The sequence below is a fragment of the Cimex lectularius genome, unplaced genomic scaffold (genome assembly GCF_000648675.2).
Source record: "Cimex lectularius strain Harlan isolate CLEC.00 unplaced genomic scaffold, Clec_2.1 scaffold203, whole genome shotgun sequence".
NCBI lineage: Eukaryota > Metazoa > Arthropoda > Insecta > Hemiptera > Cimicidae > Cimex > Cimex lectularius.
In genome coordinates, this window is record NW_019392774.1 from 268,359 (window position 1) to 293,099 (window position 24,741).

At 35.5% G+C, this 24,741-nt stretch overlaps 1 protein-coding gene across 7 annotated transcripts in view; it reads left to right on the top strand.

Annotated features, from left to right (window-relative positions):
* Positions 1–22,905, top strand: part of LOC106672961 (frizzled-2-like) — a 120,301-nt gene extending 97,396 nt beyond the window's left edge. For 6 of the 7 annotated variants that reach the window (XM_024227603.1, XM_024227601.1, XM_014404825.2 and 3 more), the window contains one exon: positions 19,429–22,905. In XM_024227603.1, the coding sequence (XP_024083371.1) occupies positions 19,439–21,148 (1,710 nt within the window). In that variant the 5' untranslated portion in view covers positions 19,429–19,438 and the 3' untranslated portion in view covers positions 21,149–22,905. Of the gene's footprint in view, positions 1–5,161; positions 5,289–19,428 lie in introns of those variants that run through there. The other variant, XM_014404822.2, reaches the window with a different exon arrangement.
* Positions 22,906–24,741: the final 1,836 nt, after the last annotated feature.

Here is a 24,741-nt window from a genome sequence, read left to right on the forward strand (position 1 = left end):
AATGCCAATTTTCGGATAGAAAGTGCATGATCTCAAGAGAGTGAAGGACCTGGGGAAAATCCGGAAATTTTGCCAAGGGTCGACAGCCCCGATAGCTTTCAACCAGAAGGAGGTCAAAATCCGGATTAACACCCGGGGGACAAAGGCAGGCAGAATCGATAATCACACTGGAATAAAATTATATTCTCCACCCTGAATTTACCCGGGAGGATAAAAATGCTTTCTATTTCTTTCACCCTGCTATTAAGACCCAGACGTTGGATCAGCTAGTTTGGAAAAACCCCGTCTATAAATGTCGACCTTTCATTTCCTAATTTAAAGCATTATTAAGTTGAAGGAAAAGGGAGTTTACGCGGATTAACCCATTATTAAAGAGATTTTTTTTAACCTTTTCTAATCACACCATACTTGTTCGACGGGTTTCAATATTTTGCCTTATCGTAGTGGTTGTTTTGTTCGGAAAAAATTCAGGAGTCAAGAAAGTGATTTTTCTAAAAAAAGCGGAATTTAGTAAACCACACACCAAAAATAGTTTTAAAAAATGTACACCTAATAATGAGATTATACGATAAACAGATTAATACCAAAAGGTAGATAGCCCAGGCGAATAAAAAATAAACGAATAAAAAGTTTTGGTTGTACAGTATAAAAATATTGCGCTTACTGTAAGAGAAATTAATGTAAGAAAAATTTGTTTTTTTATTTTTCATGGAATTCCAATAGGGTTTTATTAAAATTGTGTATACGATTTTCTGCCTTTGATGTGCATTTATTTCAAAGTTACACATCAGCGAATTTGTTTATTTACTTAGAATAATAAAGTAACAACCAGGATTTATTGTAATTTAATTATAATTTTCGTAATAAATGAAATTAGATTTTTAAAAAGTCATTTCTCATAAATCCACTAGTTTTCGTGGTCCGCTTGACCAATTAATATTAATACAGATTAATTAATTGAAAGATATTATTTGGTCAAGCGTACCACGAAAACTAGTGAAGTTATTATTCTTATTATCTAACCAACAAAACCAATACAAACNTTTAATTATAATTTTCGTAATAAATGAAATTAGATTTTTAAAAAGTCATTTCTCATAAATCCACTAGTTTTCGTGGTCCGCTTGACCAATTAATATTTTTCAATTAATTAAGGATTTTAGTTGAGGTAAAACAGTCAGTGTCATGAGGGGAATTCGAACCGACGACCTTCGGCTAGTCGAACTGTTTTATCTCTACTAAAAACCTTAATTAATTGAAAAAATTCTCGTAAAGTAGATCAAAAAATTAATTTTGCGAAAATTAATTCGGATTAGTTTCATGCATTCTTTAAAGCTCTTAAATACGAATTTTTATAACCAACGAAAAATAAATATTTGGACTGGATTGGTCCAGTGTTCCAGTAAAAATTTCATAACCTTTATGGATTTTATCGAAATTTGACGTATAGATAGATAAATTTATTTTGAAAAAAAAACAATCTACATTTCTGACTGAGATAAACAGAGTAATTTTAATAGGGAAAGCACACCGGGTCGCTATAACAATTGTGGTAGGGTTGTAAATTTGAACCTAAAATAAATAAGTGTGTCAGTAAATAACTATATATGCACAAATGTAAATTAACGTTATTACAACTTGTGGAATGCTGAATTATCCAAACAATATTAACATTTTCTGTCAACAAATGTGAGAAAAATAAACATGGAATGTACGAATCCTTCTCAAACCCCTTGCGAAATATCCATTCTGTTCTGCTAATGCGTTGGAAAATATTCACCGTGGCTTGAGAAATAAAAATCCCAGGGCGATAATATTTCCGCGTGCCACTCTCATCCGTCGAATCCTTCCTTTCCGATGATTCGACAATTAACTTTTCCTCTAAATCCGTTTTCACCGCGTCAATAATAATGGAACACCTCGAAAAACATTGATTTATTACCGTCGCACCCACGTCTCGTCAGGGATACCTGTCAGCATTTTTGCTTAGCCTTGGCCGTAAATAACTTGTCTAAAGACTTCGGGTCATTCGTCTGCCACGGATGATGTCCATTAGCTTTTGGCTTTCTAAACCTCCCACTGGAAAGAAAGGGGCTTAACCATTTCTAGGAAACTTTATGAATTAAAGGTGGTTTTTAGACGTTTATTAACGGTCAGCTTATCCTCGTTAATTACGACTTAAACAATTTTCACTAAACTGCCCTTGCAAATATAAAATGGATCAAAAAGCCAATTGTGGGTAGGTATTTTGAAAAACAGAATACATTTGTGAGCTATATTGTAACACTTTGGATCCAGAAACTCAATTGGGGTGTACCAGAAAGTTCTCTTTTGCTTTCTAGTCGATATCTGTCAAAAATATTGATTCAGAGCAGAGTTTATTGGAGCAAAATAAAAATTGCACAATATTATTTGAAATAAACATTGAAATTCACATTAAAAATATAAAGTTGAAGTTATGAAAGATTCATGTAGTTTAAAATATTTGGGAATTTATCTGGAACAAAAGCTATCATCCAACCATATTCTTCAAGTAAAAAGTCTCAATTTTCAGCATTAAAAAATTTATACTTTTTACTAATAAAAAAGTCAATGGCACGAGCGGGATTCGAACCCTCGATCTTCGGCTTGATACGCCTCTGCTCTACCACTTAAGCTATCGTGACCTCGATCCACTCGGACACCAATGGGGTTGAGATGGGAAGTTGGTGTCCGAGTGGATCGAGATCACGATAGCTTAAGTGGTAGAGCAGAGGCGTATCAAGCCGAAGATCGTGGGTTCGAATCCCGCTCGTGCCATTGACTTTTTTATCTCAACTAAAAACCTTAATTAATTGTAATAATTATGTTTAATGAACATTGTAAACCTATGTTTGCAAATTACAAATATGAAAATTTGTAAAGTCCACATAAAATATGTTCAATCTAGTAAAAAATTCAATTAATTAAGGTTTTTAGTTGAGATAAAAACGTCAGTGTCACGAGCGGGATTCGAACCCACGACCAGCTCAAGTGGTAGAGTAGCGGCGTATCAAGCCGAAGGTCGTTGGTTCGAATCCTGCTCGTGACACTGACTTTTTTATCTCAACTAAAAACCTTAATTAATTGAATGATATTAATTGGTCAAGCGGACCACGAAAAATAGTGAATCTAGAAAAAAAATGTCATGTCCATATTTGTGAATTATTGAAAATACGGTAGATTGAAAAAATTGCATTCAGACAATGTTACTTGTGTTAAAATTGATATTATGATCCCAGATGACTTTATGAGTTACTGCAAAAAACCTGCTGTGTCCATCTAAAAACGTTCCTGGAGGAAAAAACCGTTATATGCCATCAATGCATCCAGTTGCTTTTGATTTACAAGGCAACATTATTTGCCACAAATAAACTATGTAATAAAAATAATAATGTGGGAACTTTAAAGGCCGACAATCAGTGGTCATCGTCTGTTTGTTTTTACATCTTTTTCTGGTCTTTCACGAATATTTTTCAGCCTGCAGCCATTTGAGCGTTTCAATTTGTTACTGACTCTCTGTTTTATATTAAAACTAAGTCGTTAGACTAAAATTCTAGCCTCTCATTTGTACCTCAGTTGTCAACTATAGAATGGATATAAAACAAGCAATACAGGTATAGTCAATACCACAAACATACAGGTCACATTTACTGGTCTTTCACGCTTATTTTGTTTTAAACTGCAGCCATTTGAGCGTCTATATCTGGCTACTGCTTTAATATGGATATTACGTCGATATCCTAAATATTAGCCTCTTGTACCAGGTTGTCAACTGCAGAATAGACACAAAACATAGATATTTGGGCACATTCACTTCCCCAGAGTGGTCGATATTCTCTGGGCGGGGTTTAACACCGCTTTCTTTTCACTCTAATAAATTACATTCATTCTGATAAATTAACATAAACACAACACAACCACACAAGATACTGTACACATTTAAAAATCTCTATTACCCTGAGGTACCGGAACAGCGATCTGTGGGGTGACGTGCCCTAGGATTAAGCATAGGTCCGACGATATGTATACGATATTCGATATTGCCTATAAACGTCAAGATTTATACAATTGAATATCTGCTCGACCGTTAGTTTATTCTTACATAACGGCCATAAATAAAAATCAAATAATTAAATAAATTTAGTTGAGATAAAAAAGTCAGTGTCACGAGCGGGATTCGAACCCACGATCTTCGGCTTAATACGCCGCTACTCTACGAGCTCTCGTGACTTCGCTCCTCTCGGGCACTAACTTCCCATCTCACGATAGCTCAAGTGGTAGAGTAGCGGCGTATCAAGCCGAAGATCGTGGGTTCGAATCCCGCTCGTGACGCTGACTTTTTTATCTCAACTAAAAACCTTAATTAATTGAATGATATTAATTAGTCAAGCGGACCACGAAAAATAGTGAATTTAATTAAATAAATTTTACTAAATGGATCGAATCAATATTTCGCCCCATCCACCCTATAAGTAATTCCGACCAACTTCAGGCTCACCTCTTTATTTCAATAAGGTACTTCCTTAATGGATGATTGATTTATGCATTGAAAAAATTTAAAAAAAATAATGAACAGCCCTGTATTAGAAAACTTTATCTATGATAAATTAATTAAGGTTTTTAGTTGAGATAAAAACCTTAATTAATTATAATATATTAATTGGTCAAGCGGACCATGAAATTAGTGGATATTCGTATTGTTGAAAATAATTGGTGAATATTACAAAAAAAATCATTTTAACAGTTTGAAATGTTTTTGCTTATCCTGACAATTTGTTAAATTTATGTCAAGGTAAAACGGCGGGCAATTAAACATTCATTAAGTGCAATGAAAAAATGATACATTTAAATATTTAATTTACTAGCTCATTATTTATGTTACACAATATTTTCAATTTTATAAAATAGGGTGTAATTATTGTTCAAGTAAAATTATTGCTCGTTGTTAAATTTTCAATTTAAAACTTAATAATTATGCTAAAATTTGTGTCAAACGCTGTTTAACAAAGTATACGGGTTCGTCCTGAGTCCACCACCCTTAATCCGGCGGTGCCCCCTTTTCCAAGAAGGGGATGAAAACCCCCACCAGGAGGTGTCAGACTTGTGGAGGGGTCGAAAAGGTCCCTGAGTACCGAGCCGCATTCGTAGTTTCAGTCTTGTGCTTGGTACCTAGTGGTGAACCGGACTCGCGGACGTTCAACGCCAAACGGATCGTCGTTCGCGACTTTTGGACACAGTTGAAATCTCTTTGGAATACTTTGATTCAGGTATTTCCTCACTTATTAATCAACATGCTGTACTAGCAGGAACTTAAAATCTACACTATCTTCCTTTCTTTTTTGTCGATATGGCCAAATCAAGGCCAAGCACATCACATATAATACACCTATATATTATAGATTTTTTATCTATTTTTTGTATGTTAAATAAATTTTAAGGAAAATAAAGCTTTAAAAAAAGTGCCTGAGGTGTCTCATTTTTATATTACAACACCACAAATATTTTTTTATTTAATTTAATCAATTTAAAGATTGTTTTCTCAACAAAAAGTGCAGACGTGTATCATTTGTTTTACTAATTTGTAGTTTCCACTCAGTTTTTTATTTTTAATCCCAAACGGATGGTCCTTCCATCCTGAGATAATTTTCATTTATTATATTAATACATGAAAGATTAGCGGAAGAAATCTACCGGAATTGGAATTTAAAATTTACTCTCTACCAATTTTTCAAAAAGAAATTATATCTAAGGTTTTTATAACTGTATAAAATTTTTCTTCACGAGTGAAAATTTATGCTCAGGTAATAAAGTAGTTGGAAGTGAAAAGGTAATCCAAACCCAATTCTACGGTTTACACTGGTGGCGAACCCAATTATGTAAATTGACGAGAAATTGGTGGATTTGCTGGATTGATTCTGGACACGTTGGACTTACCTTTTCCCTCTCGTTTTGTGTCCTATTTTATTAAGACATATTTTATCTTTCATAAATAACCTAAGTTGAAAGTAATGTTTTTCGTTTCATAGCAATGAATTTTGTAAAATGTTTATTAAAATTTATCCTCTAATAAAATTCCAAACGACCAACTACGAGACGGTTTTTTAAAAATTCTTGTATAATAAAAACAACGTAGAGCTCACTTTATTACTATCACATTGTCACAATTACTAACATCACTTAAATCTTCTACTTAAAAAAATGATTTTTCTCATACTGTATTTAAAGCTGTAAGTGTTATTAAGACGTAAGTAAAACCCGACTTTAACCTAATAAAAAAGCACAAAAATAAGAAAAATTGTACATAATTTTTCTGCTTTGGATGTTAAATGTCTTTTTTAGCATTGGTTTGATTTTTATGTTTGAATTTTCTTTATTTTTTTGGGGGCCGGCTTTTTTTTATTATCTTAAAGTAGTGTTTTACAATTCTGTGTTGTGTTCGTTTTTTATATGTTTAGTGCAATTAATTTTGTCCACTTTACCTGCTTTGGATGTTAAATGTCTTTTTTTGCATTGATTTGATTTTTATGTTTGAATTTTCTTTTTTTTTGGGGGGGGGGCTTTTTTATTTTTTATCTGTGTTTAGTGCAATTACTTTGGTCCACTTTACCTGCTTTGGATGTTAAATGTCTTTTTTTGCATTGATTTGATTTTTATGTTTGAATTTTCTTTTTTTTTGGGGGGGGGGCTTTTTTATTTTTTATCTGTGTTTAGTGCAATTACTTTGGTCCACTTTACCTGCTTTGGATGTTAAATGTCTTTTTTTGCATTGATTTGATTTTTATGTTTGAATTTTCTTTTTTTTTTGGGGGGGGGCTTTTTTTATCATCTTAAAGTAGTGTTTTACAATTCTGTGTTGTGTTCGTTTTTTATCTGTGTTTAGTGCAATTAATTTTGTCCACTTCACCTGCTTTGGATGTTAAATGTCTTTTTTTGCATCGGCTTGATTTTTATGTTTGAATTCTCTTTCTTTTTTTGGGGAGGGGCGGCTTTTTTTTTATTATCTTAAAGTAGTGATTTACAATTCTGTGTTGTTCATTTTTTATCTGTGTTTAGTGCAATTCATTTTGTCCACTTTACCTGCTTTGGTTGTTCACTATGTTTATTGCCTTTTTTGTACGGGCTTTGTTTGATTTTTACGTTGAAATTTTTCATATTTGTGCTTTTTTATTAGCTCAAAGTTAGGTTTTAGAACTTCTGTATTGTTGTTCTTGTTTCTGTGTTTAGTGCAGTTATAATGTCCAATTTTTCTGCTTTGGATATTCACTATGTTTATTGTGTCTGTTTTATGTGTTTTGTTTGAATTATACTTGGTTTATTTAGTTTATTTTTGCCTTTTTTATTAACTTAAATTTGGGTTTTACAACATTCCTATAGTTGCCTTAGTGCAGTGTTTTGTTCGAGCTTTAGTTGTTCACTATGTTTATTGTCACTTTTTTATATTTCTTGTTTCATTTTTATTCCTTTTTGGGCTTTTATATTAGGTTTATGTCAGGAAAAAGTTCCTCAGGACAAAAAGTTGATCTTCTACATTAACCTCAGTCCCCTTTTTTTACACAGGTACCACTTTTTCCCCATTTAGGTTACAATTTCTGCATTTTGGTTCGATCTAATTAGAGACAGTAAAAGGCTAGACAGCTAGAACGTTTATTAAAAGAAGAAATTGTTATGAAATTGCCAAGCTCTACTGTGGATTTTTCCAACGAGCTTGCATTTTTGTTTAATTTTTAATTTAAGAGTTTTTGAAAGATTAGTGTTTGTTTTATTCCGAATTTCAATTATTAAATTGAAAGTTTTAGCAGGGTGCCTTCTTCTTACTCTGATTAAAATTAAAATTTCTATATTGTGTACATCATTGTATAAATCCTTTTTCACTGTTACACGTATTTTTGTAATTTACAAAGTTTATAAATCCCAGGCCCTGAAGATGATCTCAATAAAGATCGAAACGTTGGCTCGATAAAGAAAGTGTTTTTCTAAACCTACCTCACACCAGATCACATCTCACGATCTCTAAATAATAATTTATAATTCAAAGTTAGTACACGTGCTTTCTCAAATTTGTCATTTTGAGACTGGCTATAAGACACATGATATATATTTATTTCATTCATTTGTTTAATTGACATCCTGAGTATGACAGGGAAAATCAGTGATAAAAGGGAGATAGGAGTTGTATGGAAGTGATTTAGCTTAATGCTTGCTGTAAAATGTTCAGTTTTTTCTTGAAACAGTTTTGCTATAAAAAATCAAGTTTGCTACAAAAATCTCTTAAGACATTGTATACTGCCTTAAACATTCAAACCGTGTGTCAGACAATAAAACCCTGTCGTTCCGTATACGGCGTCGCATAACGGCCGGGACAATTTTCCGAAGTTGACTTTTCAAATGTTCCAACAGTGTTCTGCAAGCTTTACAACGTTGAACGAATGACATATCCGCTGGTGTCAAAATAGAGCATAAAAATAAAAAAATAGATATGTGGATATTTTTTCTTTCCCTCCACGCCCCCCTACAGGAGGACAAATATGCCAAGGCATCGTAAATTATGTGAAGCCGGTGTTGTAAATTTTTCCAGGCCTCTATTCGTGGCAAATGGCCGGGATTCTTACGGGCCGAGGTGGTGCCCTTTTTATCTGAACCTGACTTTTGTAATGCTTGTTTGTCAAAAATGTGTTTTTTTTTTCTTTCTATTTAAGACGACTATATTGAACGACATGACTAGAACCATAAATCTTACATTGGCCTAGCATAAATTTTAAAATAAATTAATACTGAAGCAAACACATTTACATTCCTGCATTAAAAATTGATCCAATTTGCATTAATCAATTTTGTTTGTGGCGATTGATAGTGCTCTTTTATTTACTTTAATAAGTTGGAATTTTAAGCAATTGACAGTATGAATTCTATACTTTCGGCTAATTAGGAATGAATTTAGTATGATCCTACGAACTACTCTCAACACATTTACAGCTATTAATGTATGCAACAGGCTAAGGTTACGAAATATTGACATAGAGATTAAGAAAAAGTGAGGAAGACAGAATACTAGGTAACAGAGTGAGAAATAGAGAAAAAGAAGAAGGTATCAGGTAGCAGAAGAGAGAAAAAGTGGGGAAGGGAGAGAAAAAGAGAGCGCGTTAGAAAAATATAAATAGATAGAAAGAGAAAGAGAGAAAGACAACGATAGACCACACAGAGCGAAAGAAAGATTGTGAAAGGTATATGAGATAGTGAGAAGAAAAGAATGGGGTTAGAAAGTAGGCGATAGAGTGAAAGAGAAAAGGTGTCTGAGAGACCGTTAATAAAAGGAAGTTTTCTGCAATGGTAGGAAGAAGAGAAAGAGAGAGGAAAAACTAGGTATCGCATAAAAAGAGAATGAGAGAAAAATATAATTTATTTGAGAGAATAAGAAGCAAAGAAAGGGTCAAAGAAAAAAAAAAGAAAGAAAAAGTGCCAGAGAAAAATAGAAGAGAAAAAGACAGTTCAGAAAAAGAAAGTTGAAGTGGAAGGTTGCATAGAGTGATAAGAGACAAAGTGTCAGAGAAAGAGAAAAATGATGGAGAAAAAGAAAAGAAGGGAAAAAGTAAAAAAAAGTCTCAATGAAAGAGAAAAGAAAAAGTGGCATAGAAAGAGAAAATAAGAGAAAAAGTGTCAAAGAATGAGAGAAGATAAAAAGTGTCAAGGAAAGGGAGAAGATTAGAAAAAGGTTTATAAATAGAGAAGACAAAACGCATCAGAGAGAGAGAATAAGCGAAAAGGTTGCATAGAAAAAGAAAAGAAGGGAAAAAGTAAAAAAAGTCTCAATGAATGAGAACAAGAGAAAAAGTGGCATAGAAAAAGAAAAGGAGGGAAAAAGTAAAAAAGTCTCAATGAAAGAGAACAGAAGAGAAAAAGTGGCATAGAAAGAGAAAATAAGAGAAACAAAAAGTGTCAAAGAACGAGAGAAGATAAAAAGTGTCGGGGAAAGGGAGAAGATTAGAAAAAGGTTTACAGATGTATAGAAAGAGAGAAGAAGACAAAACGCGTCAGAGAGAGGACAAGTGAAAAAGTGGCATCGAAAAAGAAAAGAAGGAAAAAAGTAAAAAGTGTCAAAGAAAGAGAAAAGAAGACAAAAAGAGGCAGGGAAAGAGAGGAGAAGAGAAAACGCATCGAATATCGAATCGATTGGTGAAATGGAGAGGGTGGGGGAAAGAGAGAAGAGGAGAGAAAAGTGTCAGGTAAAGAGAGGAGAAATGAAAAATTATCGTAGAAAAACAGATAGATGAGAGAGAGAGAGAGAGAGAGAGAGAGAGAGAGAGAGAGAGATCGTGATCGTGAGAGCGGGAGGAAGTTAATGGTATAAGAGATGGATAGACCGAAATTGTGAATGTGAAGATTGTTGAAGAGTAAGTGAGCAGCGATTAATGTATTAATAGTTTACAGAGGTAGCATTAATTACGTATGTTAAACAACCTGGATGTCCATTGATTCAATGTCCAATTAAACGGAGTTGAGTTGGTAGCGGTCAAAAGGGTCTTTTGTGTTTCAAGACTGCTCCAAGAGAGCCACCATGTACAGTGTATGAGTAACAACCCTTTCCTACGTATTTTCTCCAAATTCAAGTTTCAGCAATGCCTGAGTTTCGAAGATTTTTTCCGATGTTGGAGTTGGGAATTGGTTTACTTTCCGTTTACGGTGAAGAAAGCCTATCGCTAGCGTGAGACGGATGAGGCGTTGATTGAGGATGCTCTGATTGAATCAGCACTGCTCACTTATCGCTTATCGCGTTTCTCCCCTCGAACTATCAGGAAATGTGATTTATAACTGGACAGAAAGAACTGTACGGCCGGGGAAAAACTGCCGAGGCGCGATTCGGACCGGGGAGCAGTCTGTTATGCCAAGTTTTCCACCGTAATCAATACCACAAATTTAAACTTAACAAAACAGGCGGGCTGTTTTTCCACAAGTATTCTTTTGTTACTCGAGTGCCCTGTTTACATCAGGATCCCCGTTCGATACTCGAACGGCTTGAGTTTTTTAAGGAATAATAATATCAAGATAATACTTCACCAAAACAAAACAAGTTTTACAAGCGGGACTTCTGTTGTTCTTCACATTTTATCAGATTCAGCAACTTTCAACCTCGGTTACTTAGCTGTAGGCGTGCTCCGTCTTCCAAATTTAGGGCTACTCCTTCTTTACCAACATTATAAGCAACTTACAAATAGCCACAATGTTTATATATTATTAAGTTTCAACTGCGTAAGTTTGAAGGCAAAATTTAATGTTGGGACGTCAATCCTTGTTAAGTTTACTACTCTGCAGTAACCTTGTGTTATTTTTGTGAAATGTGACACAAATACGCACACTCAAACTAGCAAATATTCATAAAATTAAAAAAACACTGAAAATGCACGATCAAAATCATTCCACTAGCTCTTCTCACACTGTAACCCAGCGAAAATATTACAGACCATTATTTAACAGAAAACAGGACAAAAAGTCTCCTCCCTGACAGATAACACAAAATATTGATCTTTTTTATGAAATGGGTTCAGGACATAGACCGTTGCCAGTAAACAGAAAAATAATTTCGCCAATTTTATTAACAAACAAACCAAAATGAAGCATAAAAACAACGATAAAAGTTGATGTGTCAAACTTTGCTTCTGATGGTTAGGGATGGTTAAAATCGTCATCGGCATTTTCGATGATGAATTTCGATCTCTCTCACTATCTCACACATCCTCTCCCCTCTCGTACCCTCTTTCTTGGTACAACCTATTTTAATTTTTCCATCTTCTATGGAACTTTTAATAGTGAAGCACATAAAACTTGGCTTAGCACTCAACGATAGAGAGTTATACCGTAAGTGTGTAGCATTTTCAGTTGTTTTTTTTTATATTTGCTAGTTTGGGTGTGCGTATTTGTGTCAGTCACATTTCACAAAAATAACGCAAGTACTGGTTACTGCAGAAGGTAAACTTAAGGTAAAAAAAGGTAAACTTAACAAGGATTGACATCCCAACATTAAATTTTGTATTCAAATTTATGCATTTGAAACTTAATAATATATAAACATTGTGGCTGTTTATAAGTTGCTTATAATGTTAGTAAAGAAAGAGTAGCTCTAAATTTGGAGGACGGAGCGCGCCTACAGCTTACAAGCCTCTAAAAGTACTAATATCATGATTGATGATTTATCCTTCTTCTATGTCCACCAAATTATTACCTGAATATTCGGCAGAATTACCATCAGCAAAAGCTGTTAGAGAACCCTTTTAGCCTGATGATGTAATATGTCGTTAACATAAATGTATAGGCCCAGACTCCTGCTGCATCCCATGTTCAACATTTTTTTAAACTTTAGCTACAACTTATCTTCACCCTTTGACTACGATTTTTAATGTTTTAATTAAACCACAGCATTGAAATTCCTGTGGTTCAAAGCTACCAGCTATTCACTGGTAGTAAAACTCCTTGCCATATTGAAAAATATCAAACCTCCTTTCAAGAAATGTTTTACATCTGTTTGCGGAATCGCTAATATAATATATCCGCTTAGGATCACCTCCTTCTGGCCCGTGGTTCATTTGAAACGGCTATCGATCCCGAATGCAAATCCGTCCTTTGAGGGCATCGGCTAAAAACGGCAATTAACAGCCCTTTCCTACCTCTTTTTACCTCTGCTGAACAAAGGGGGTGAGGGAGAGTCACAAAAGGAGAAGATTCGAATATATTTTCCTAACGGGGGCATTGTCTAACCGTCCATGCCGGCGGCGTGGCATCAAAGCTCTTTTGAAGAAGGGCTCAATCAGTCATCGAACGTTCATTATTCCTTTATTATTATTAGTGACATGACAAAAAAAAAAAAAAAAAAAAAAAAAACTTGCAAGTTATGAGTGCTTTTACTATGCCATATCTACATATTCCATACAGACTTTCTTAGAGGCCTTCCACAATAGAAAAACAGACCTTGCAGACCAGAAATATTTAATAAATCGATTTCACACGTCGGACGTTTCAAGATTCTCGGACTCCTTTCGCCCTTTGTCGAGGGCGTTACCATGGAGACAAGACATCCGGAGAAGGGGTCCGCGGAGGGTTGCTTCGGTTTTTCCTCCACGGTAATATATCACCAGCACCCTCTACGTTGCAGATGTCCAAGAGGGAAAACGGAAAAACGATTTATACTGTTTGCAGATTTTCCCCCAAGACGGAATTTTTTCCTTAAAATAAAAATATTTACACATCTGGTAAACCGCAGATTAAAAATAGCAATGAAAATTTCCCTCTCCGAAGGACCTTCCATGTTTGATTAATGGATGTTTTCAGTTATTTAAACTAACGAACTATGAACACAACATTTCCTTTTATGAATAAATACATGAATAATGGAGGATTTGGTCGATTCTAGCGATGCCAGTTATGTGCCACCCTCCGTACATAAATCCTTGTCACACTGCACCAAATCCTTGTTTATTATGTTAAATTTCAACATGCAAATCATAAAATCGTGGTCATTCGTAACACAATCACAATCTTGTTTGGTTGCCAGTTTCTTTGAATAGACAATATGACCTTCAGTATATGAAATAAAATGTCATTTGCCAGATGAGAAAAAAGGAGAGTAGGATGATCAGAGGTTTTTATGTTACTGAGAAAAATTTACGAACCCTTTATTTGGTTAATGAATGAATGAAAGCTTTTTTTACACAAAAGTATTTACATTAAATTTACATTTCGAAAAGCTAAATTGACAATGGCCTTAGCCGTCTGTCGATTTGCTTTATACATTTATATCCCTATTTTTGTAACTTGAGAATGGCCTCTGATGGCGAGGTACATCACAAGCTTCCTCCAGTTATCCCTTCCGTTAAGGATTGCAATAACTTCTTCTACATCCAGCTTCAGTTTCCCAAAGTTCCTTTGGCGGAACTCTCTCAGAACGGGGCACACTCCTATGAAGTGGAGAGTGTCCTCTGAGACGTTGAGGTTGCATAAGGAGAAAATGATGAGATCTTCTTGTTGGTCATTATTTTGCGCAGACTGTTAACGGCGAACTTAGCGCTGCTGGCCTTCTCTCTGCAGTGATGCTTCACCTTCAAGGAATTAGTGAAATTGATACCAAGGAATTTGTAGCAGTTTACGCAGTCCACTCTTTCACTTTTTAAAAACCATCTTTCATTGATCTTAAGTCTTCCGCCTCCCTGCCGACAGATCATAATTTGGGATTTTTCAGATTCAATTTAAGGTTCCACTTGTCGCAATAGTTTTCTAAATCCTTTATCATGAGCTGTAACGATGCAGTTGCCGAGGCCAACAACACTATGTAGTCTGCATACATTAGTGTCCTTATTTTTCGTCCATTAATTATTACCCCTCCGCATAGGTCGTCCTCCAAGTCGTTAAGGAAGATTGCGAACAGGACAGGACTGAGTAAGCAACCTTGTTTGACTCCCATTTCGCAGGCAAAGTCACTCGTCAGACCTTTTGTCCAGATTCGGGCGTCTGATCCGGCATAATAACTTTTAAGGATGTTAATAATTTTTGTAGAAAGCCCGTAGGTAGATAATTTATAGAATAGTGCTCTCCTTTCTATACTGTAAAAAGCAGCCCGAAAATCTACAAAAACTAAGTACACCCTTTCTTTGTCCATTAATTAATTTTATTTTATATTTATAATGTTGTACAGGTTGAAGATGTTGTCTATCGTGCTATGTCCGGTTCTGAAGCCTGCTTGCGATTCTTTAAGTAGGTTGTGCTTATTTATCATCCAGTTCTTTATTCTCTCCAATAGAACACCTGCGAAGAGTTTTGCAGTTGTATTAAGTAGAGACATACCTCTATAATTTTTGGCCTGTGTCGGATCACCTTTTTTAAATACTGGGAAAATTATGCTTTGTTTAGAACTTTTTGGTATTGACTCTTTTTCCCATATCTTGTTAAATACTTCTTGCAATAAACAGATAAATTCTTGAGGTGCATTTTTTAGGAATTCAAAGGGAATTCTATCATATCCCGGGGCTTTACCGTTTTTGCTTTTTTTCAACACGTGCAAAATTTCTTTTGGGGTAATTTTACCCTCTATGACGTTATCCTTCACATAAGGCTCAGCAAGGTAGATTGGTGTTGCGGTGAGAGGTTGGTTTAAGAGCTGTACAAAGTGGCTCACCCATTCACAAACAGGTATTGCAGCTGCACTTGTAAATGTTTTGCCTTTCAGTGTATTAACACCAAACCAAAACTCTTTGGGATCCTTCGCCGATGTTATTTTGCTTATAGCTGCTTCATTCCAGGCAGTCTTTTTTAAACAGCATACATTTTTGTAAGTTTTGTTCGCATCTAAATACCGTAATTTAAATATCTATGAGTGAGTCTTCCTATATAAATTTAAGAATTTGAAAGATTTCTTTTACTCATGTTATTTGATTAATTGCTTTATCCGAAGTTAATTTCCTATGCGGATTGAGCGACTAGGGTCGACCAAACTGCATAACGTACGGCATAGCATAAAACGAACTATGCCAGTATTTTAGATACTTCCGGTTTTATTCAGGTTTTCAACAGATCCTGGAAAGCTTAGGTGCGTCACGACGATTCTGGCGCAACAAAGTCGGTCGAGCCGGCCGGCCGTATTTCAAGGCGAGAATCACCGGTTTTTGATTTCCGTATCGTTTTATTGCCACGTCCAGGATTATGAATGCGATACAGCAACGCGGTACGGACGCCCTGGGAGCCAGCCATAACCGAAACAGCATAATTCTTCAAGACATGTCACATTCTCTTATTTGAATGCGGCCGGCTCTCTTCTCCTTGTTAAAGTCAATTATAGATGATTAACGACAGTTTAGTTTAGTGGGAAAACAAAAATAAAGGACGGCCTTCTTGTATTTATATACGGATTACAAACGTAAAATTCAGACAATCTTGGACATTTCTTTATTATTTCACTTCTTACATAAATATCTAATACAATTTAGAAAAAAAATTGCTATTAGGAAACAGGCAAAAGCTCAGAAGTAAAACAAACACAGACCCTAGTTATCATAGTAGTCTATGATCATTTTTCAGTATTGTGAACGTAAAGAACAATTTAAAGAAGAAACACCAAAAAGGTGGTTTATGTTTTTACAGAACGAGACCAGACGCTCCCAAGCCTTCATTGAAGAGATATATAGGCATTCATATATCATCACCTCTAAACATCCTATTCAATTTTCTAGAGAAATCTTTTATTGATGATGGTGGTTTGCTGAAAACGATTGAAGAAATACACGGGCCATCGTACTTTGCACCTGTGGCCAATATTAACCAATTTGCTCGTTTCGTATCATCAGCATTAACCGATTCTCATCTGGTAATGATGAATGTACACCGAAAACGTAACGAGAGCAGACGGATCCAGGTCATCGTACCTCGCACTTGTAGCCATCTCTAAGCAATTATTTCGTACCTTTTTATCCTTGATTGTTAAGTAAACTGTCACCCTCTGATATGTCAACTTATGCTAAGAACTAAGTCAAACTAAGCTAAGAAAAACTCACCCGGGTGATTGTAGTAGTGACTTGTGTTCTTTTCTAAACAATCTTTGACGTGCATTATCATCCCATTCTATTTGTTAGAATGAGGTGTCTTCCACTGATGACAGTGAACGTATTCCAAAAACCTAAGCTAGAGAAGTCGGACCCAGGTCATCGTACCTGGCGCTTGCAGCAATTCCTAAGTAATTTTGTCGTACCTCATCATCCTATTCTTTTTTTATAAAATAAACTGTCACTCATTGATGACGATGGTTAAAGTAGCCAAAAACCTAAGCGATGGAAGACGGGCCCAGGTCATAGTACCTGGCGCTTGTAGCATTTTCTAAGTCATTTGATCATTCTTATCATTCGTTTAGTGAAACTATTGCCATCAACTGACGATGGTGGGGGGGCATCGGTGGCCGCAACGGTTTAGGCGTTGACACGGCGCTCATCACTGTAAGGTAAAGGTCCCGGGTTCGAATCCAGATGCCCTGCATTCGAACCGTCCCGGGTTCGAATCCAGGTGCCCTGCATTCGAACCCGACATACTTACAAATGGGCTTTTTTTTTCAAAAACACCGGCACCATGAGGGTTTATATGACCTCCTGTTGCGAACCCTCGTAAAAAAATATATATATATATAAAATAAAAAATTTAAAAAAAAATGTGTGGTGATTAGTGACTGTTAATCGATAATTATTCAGAAATCGTGAGATGCGGTCTGGTGTGATGTAGGTTTCAGAAAAACATTTTCTTTATCGTGCGAACGTTTCGATCTTTATTAAGAACATCTTCACAGCCTGGGATTTACAAACATTGAATGATTACAAACATTCAACGCCTACATGTATTTGTTAAATGTAAACAAATTACTCAGAATAATTAAAAAATAAATTAAAAAATAAAAAAAATAAGGCTTGGGTAGAGGTACTACTCAGGACATGTATCTGGAACTTTAGGTCACTTTTTTCTGTAGTTATAGGGATCATGAACGTATGACGGAAACGTTAGTAAATGTTAAAAAGTTTTTCTGTTTAGGGTTTTTAAACAGTTGTCACCGCAAATCCTTGATGATCTGCTTGCTATCGGGTTTTGTGTTAGATGTTTTCTTGATAATGAAATTCAGTCGCTACAGAATCGAATGGCCGTATAAACATGAGGATGATGAAATAAACAGTGATAATGTTAACCAGGAAAAGGCTATAGGCCAAGCTTATCGCAAGGCGCTGAACTCTTCTATAAACGAAAAGCCCAACATTTCTTATTTCCCCTAAGGGCATAAACCATTGTCAGGGAGTTGCTAGTGATAAATAGCCACATGATTATTTATACAGCGAGCCCTTGTTTTAAACATGTTTCTTCTTCAACACGTGCATTAGTTGTTACTTGTAGGCACCAGATTAGAATCTGGACGGGCTCTCCTATAACGACGGTGTCAGAAGCGCAGCTGCGACTCAATTCCATTATCTGATTCCATGTCAATGAGATAAGGTCACATTCGTCGTCTCTGACAACGTGACAAACGGCGGTTTACAATTGTTCCAAACGTTTTGTTTGCTTAATATTATGTCTTGGATGAGCAAACCCAAGAAAAACAAGTTTTTATAATGGATGGATTTGTAGCGTTACAATTTTTATCTATAGGTTGTTGGTTAGTAAAACTTGGAGAATCAAACCTGTTTACTTTTATAACTTAGGACAGGAATATCAGCGGTGTTTAAATTATACATAGGACGTACGGGACATAGGCTTTAGAAAAATATTTTCTTTATCGTGCCAACGTTTCGATCTTTATTGAGATCATCTTCAGTCCTGGGATTTATAAACATTGTTTAAATTTTACAAATACACGTAGGAGGTGAGGAAAAAAATTAATTTATACAATGCTAGAAAATTTTAGATAAAAAAATGGATTTATTTATTGTCCCGCAACTTACATCGGTATTACATCTCAATGTATGGATAAGAGAGTAAAGCAACATATATATGATTGCAAAAAGCCCAAACAAAATCCTACATCATTGGCTTTCCACCACTTTGAACACCAACACAATTTCGACTTCAACAATCCAAAAATATTACGCACAGAACAAAACAAACACAAACGTAACTTTTTAGAAATAGTTTACATCAACAGGGATAAACACAGCATTAATTACAGAACAGACACATGTAAACTCAATCGCAGCTACGCTAATATCATTAATCAAATTCAATATCGATAACATACATACATCATCATCATCATCACATCACACAAAACAAATAATATAGCATATAAAACAATCATTACATTACACTGACCAAACATTTCTACATAGTCTTCCTTCCTGTCCTCAACAATTTGGCTTTCCCTTCCCTAATAATCCCCGTCCTGAATACTGAAAAGAATCAGGCCGAACCATTCCCCATTTTTTCCTATTGTCGGCTCCTTTCACCAAAAAGAAGCCGACTCCTCATATAAAAATGTCTTTCTATTCCCGACTTCCTTCCCCACCCATTCAAAATCCAATGTATATAAACATAAAACATCAATTTTCACTGGCACTCTCAACACGACAAACAAGAATGACACATCTGCACGGAAAACAAACACTTTGGGTGAGTACAAATACTTTGATTGAATCTAAAATTTTCTAGCATTGTATAAATTCATTTTTTTTAATCTAAAATTTTCTGGCATTGTATAAATTAAACTGGTGCTATTCCTCCCGTTTTGGTGTAGGATAGGCAGGCAGACCGTAATGACCTAAAACAGACGGTCATATGAGTTTTCCCAGTTTAGAAAATAATCTTATTCTATGATCCTCAGTGATATTCTGAGAATTAGATATTTAATTTACCAGGTTTATATTACAAAACTGTCATCTAGACTAAATTGTTTTGTATGTGTTACAGGTGATGCAGGATGCTTAGACGGCTCTTTTGGTCGTTCCTGTGTACCGTGGCGTGGGGTGAACTCCAGCCGGTTTTTGTGACTTCCAGCGGAGGTCCGAGATGCGAAGAGATCACCATCCCGATGTGTCGTGGTATCGGCTACAACCTCACGTCCATGCCGAACGAACTGAACCACGACACGCAAGAAGAAGCGGGTCTGGAGGTCCACCAGTTCTGGCCCTTGGTTGAAATCAAATGCTCCTCCGACCTTCGTTTCTTCCTCTGCTCCATGTACGCTCCGATCTGTTTCGAAGACTACCTGAGACCCCTGCCAGTGTGCAGGTCCGTCTGCGAGAGGGCCAGGGCGGGCTGCTCGCCCCTGATGCAGCAGTACGGATTCCAATGGCCCGAGAGGATGTCTTGCGAGAAGCTCCCAGTCCAAGGCGATCCTGAGAACCTCTGCATGGAAATGAACAACAGAACCGAAACCAAACCGACCAAAAAGCCTACACCTCCTCCTAAATGCAGGGGTCGAAAATGTCAAGAAAGGGACTGCGCTTGCAAATGTCGACCACCACTCATACCCATCCAAAGAGGAACCGCTTTATATAATCGATCCGTATCAATTTCAGGCATACCGAACTGCGCCTTTCCTTGCAAAGAAGAATTTTTCACCCCTGAAGAAAAAGAATTCGCAAATATCTGGATTACATTGTGGTCCAGTTTATGCTGCGTTTCGACTTTAATGACCTTAACAACATTTTTGATCGACACTGAAAGGTTCAAATATCCAGAAAGGCCTATTGTATTCCTATCAGCGTGTTACTTTATGGTCAGTATAGGATATTTGACAAGAGTATTTCTAGGACATGAAGAAGTAGCATGCGACGGACCTATGATCAGATATCACGCCTCTGGGCCAACTCCTTGCACATTGGTGTTTCTTCTGGTATACTTCTTTGGTATGGCTTCGAGCATATGGTGGGTCGTATTATCTCTGACTTGGTTTCTAGCTGCAGGACTGAAATGGGGAAATGAAGCCATAGCGAGCTACTCTCAGTATTTCCATCTATGTGCCTGGCTCATACCAACTGTCAAATCAGTCGGAGTACTTGTAATGTCCGGAGTAGACGGAGACCCTGTCTCTGGTATTTGCTACGTTGGCAATACCAATCCTGAAAATCTACGCATATTTGTACTTGCTCCGTTGCTGCTCTATTTGCTCTTTGGAACATCCTTCCTACTCGGAGGTTTCGTCTCTTTGTTCAGAATCAGAAACGTGATCAAGCAACAAGGAGGAAGAAGTAAAGCAGACAAATTGGAAAAGTTGATGATTAGGATTGGCATTTTCTCTGTGCTGTACACTGTGCCGGCGACTATTGTTATAGGATGTCTGGTCTACGAGTCATCAGTGCACAACGAGTGGATGACCAATTTGACATGCCCTTGCAAGGAAAAACCTAAGATAAGACCTCTTTATTCCTTACTCATGCTGAAGTACTTCATGGCGCTTGCTGTCGGCATCACCTCTGGCGTATGGATCTGGTCAGGGAAGACCCTAGGGAGCTGGCGCCGCCTCTGGGGCAGGCTTTGCGGTGTACCGGCTCCTGTTGTTGTTGATACCAAACACAGAAAAAAGTGTCTGCTCACTGGAGGATCAACACTCCTTTCAGGACCTCATGTCGCTCCATACCACCATCAAATCCCTTACAAACCAGGTGGCCATCTCTCTCACGTATGACAACAGGCTAAGACACCGCTGAGCAACTACGGCCCTGTCTAATTGTACATATGTAAATACAAAATAAGTGTACATTTTTGTAAATCACCCCAGTGTTCCTCAGTGTAGGTCTAGTCTAGTGTTCGTTGTATATAATTTTAAAGGTTTTTTTGTGTAAATATTGTTTCCAGTCCACACATTTTTTTTCTGACAAGTTTCTTTAATGAGCTTGGATGTTGCAGTGTTCTGCAACACTAAAGTAGAGATCTGTAGTGTGCAACAAATCATTTGAACATTGTACATATTATAACCAAGTTTTTCTACAAGATAGAAATAACAGACGCCAATATTTGAATATTATATTATTTTTTATTTAAAATCAAGTTATGAGATATCAAGTAGAGGCATTGAATGCCTGTTTTAGTGATTATCAAAGTCATAAAACAAAATAATTGAGAATAATGATGTAACTTAATTTTTTAAATTGTGTACCATATTTGGTTCATTAATTATTAAAATTGAACAAGGTCATTGAAAAATCATATGCTGATTGCGTATTGTCTATCATACACCATATATTATAAAAACTATTAATAAGAACAGGGAGACTGTCACTAGTGACATTTTAATTACAGCTTGGCAAAAGTACTTTGTATAATAATTTATATTGTTTTTAGATAGCGAAATACAAGTTACCAAGACTATTTATAATATAATTATATTAATGCAGTGTATAATGTAAGACGATAGTACAATTTTTTGTTCTTTTTAACATAATTCTGTAATATGATAAAATTTTATTAGGAAAAAAATACCGTAAACTTTTTTTTAAATAATATTTTTACTTATAGATAAAATAGTCTTCCTCATTGAAATATTTCTGTTAAAGGCTCAACGATCAAAAATAAAAGAACGTGTGTTCCATTTAAACAAAAGGCACTGCCAATGTGAGTTTTGTTATTATTATTTATATGTATAGAAATAATGCTGCTAGTCATTTATATTTTGTATACGAAGCTTTGTGAAGAAAGAGTATCCATTTTTATACAGGGTAAAAATTAAGTTTAAAAATAATGAAAACGACAATTTGTGTAGTTTATTAATGTCATCTTAGTATCTATGTATATACAACCAATTTATTACAAATATCCTGAAATAACTGATAATTAAATGTGTTGTATTTTTTATCATCTTTTTATTTACAATTTACCTTAAACCTTACCTTATTTTTAAAATAAAGAGCAAAGTTCTATGTAATGGGGTAACAAGAACAACCCCCACTAATGCCCTGATAGACCCCCCTCAATCAGGAAGAGTCTAATGCAAGCTCCAGGCACTTAAGAGTGGATGACTGTTGATTCCAAGGCTTCAAAATTCAGATTTTAAAAAAATCAATTTACAATTCCTAATCTGTGAGAAAAGATCTCAGGTAATACCCAGCTTTTTCACGGAATCAACAACTAAATAAAATCACACAGAGAAAAAAAAATTGCCAATGATAAATGTAAACATCCTTTATAGGAAAAGTTGGGGCTAAACCCAAAGGCTACGGCTATAGCAGTTTAAGCTACTGATAGCCTATGGATCAGTGGTATGGTGCACATACACTTTACAGCTACTAAGGGCGGTGAGGATCCTCGGTGAGAAAGACCCGCTGTCCAACAAGTCCTTCTGAATCTACCACTATTACATATCTTTAATAAGGGAGAGGCCAGAAACACAATTCATATTTTGATGGAGGATCAGGCCACAATACTTTCTACATGGAACAATAAAACTTTACAAAGCGGAGCTTCAGTCAGAGTCCTGGTGATATCTGTTGAAGCCATGACCCATAAATTCAGATTTGATAAAAAATTCTAAATTAAAAAACCTGGTATATTTTTAACCATGGGAGAAAGAGATTCTAGTTAATGCCGACCATGCTTGGTGTACAAATGGCTACAAAACCAAGTATTGGTCAGTTGTTAGTATTTATGGAAATAAACTCAGAACTATAATTTATACAAGCCTTGTGCCATATGCAATCATCTTTCAAGCGGAACTGTGGCTATGAACACTGTGCCCATGAGATTAAAAGGCAATTACCACATCGGTGATAAGTCCAGTCATCCGTGATCAGGGCGCTGTCAGATATTGTGGAATACAACTAAATTACCCTGGTCTGGGAACCATGGCTCACTAGCCTAAGGGACAATGAAAAGGCTGTTTATTGCCCCAGGAAAGTTCAATGAGGACATCTATTGGCCCTAAACCCTTTTGTGACATACAAAACTGCCAAAATTATGCAACCACTAGACAGATTAAAAATAAGTCCTCTGTTCGGTGGGAATGTAGCCCATGAAAAAGTTCATCAAAGTACCATCACAGAAACTAACGGCATTACAATAAAATCTAGAACATGTTAGGATTAGAATAATAGTTGGACTGGTAACTTAACGTTGCAGACTCTAGAGACGTATGTATAGACTTGGTGTGGTAAAAAAAGTATTCATATATTGTAGATCTACTGTAAATAATACTTGGTATTAATAAATTATTTGGAGATCATGAGATGCGGACTGGTGTGACGTAGGTTTAGAAAAACATTTTCTTTATCGTCCCGTTTCGATCTTTATTGAGATCATCTTCAGGGCCTGGGATTTACAAACATTGTTTACATTTAACAAATACATTTAGGATGTGGAAAAGTGAATTTGATTGAATATAAAAAATATATTTTGCATTGTATAAATTCACTTTTCCACATCCTAAATGTATTTGTTAAATGTAAACAATGCTTGTAAATCCCAGGCCCTGAAGATGATCTCAATAAAGATCGAAACGTTGGCACGATAAAGAAAATGTTTTTCTCAACCTACGTCACACCAGACCACATCTCACAATTTCCAAATAATTATTAACTAACGGTCACTAAACACCACATGGTATTAATAAAATTATTATTACATCAGAGTAACAGCATCACATTTTCTTTTATTTACAATTATATACAAATGATATATTGAAATTTAAAAAAACAAGTCACAAGAGAGATTAGACAGTAATACGAATTAATAACAAATTTAATCAACAGTTTGACCTGGAAATGCTAACCAGGTAATAAAATGTTAAAACATCAGCATTAAACCTTATATATTATTACAACAATTTATGAAATTTGTTCTCGCTTTCAATATTTTCATTTTGACTAGTCAGACATAATTTTTACACAAACATTTAAATACACTTTTAAGACATTAAATTATATTAGCTAAAACCAAAAAATGATAATACAATTTTTAAAAAAATAATACAAGTATAAACAAGAAATACGACTCGTTATTGTATCACAAAAATTGAACATATACTATGGCAAAAAATTAAATCTTAAATAACAAGCATATGCCACTCTGTGTGTATAAGCGTTAATTAACTTATGTAACCTTATTTATTGTCCAAGTCAAACATTTACCGTTTGTAAACCCCCTTTCAACAAACAAATAGTGCTAGACATCTGTATAGATATAATAAAAGCTACCACGTCCTTAAAAATTTAAATCGAGTTGTTAACACATATTTTATTCTTAATATTAACAAATTTCACTCATTTTATTTTCAATTTGGGCCAGTTG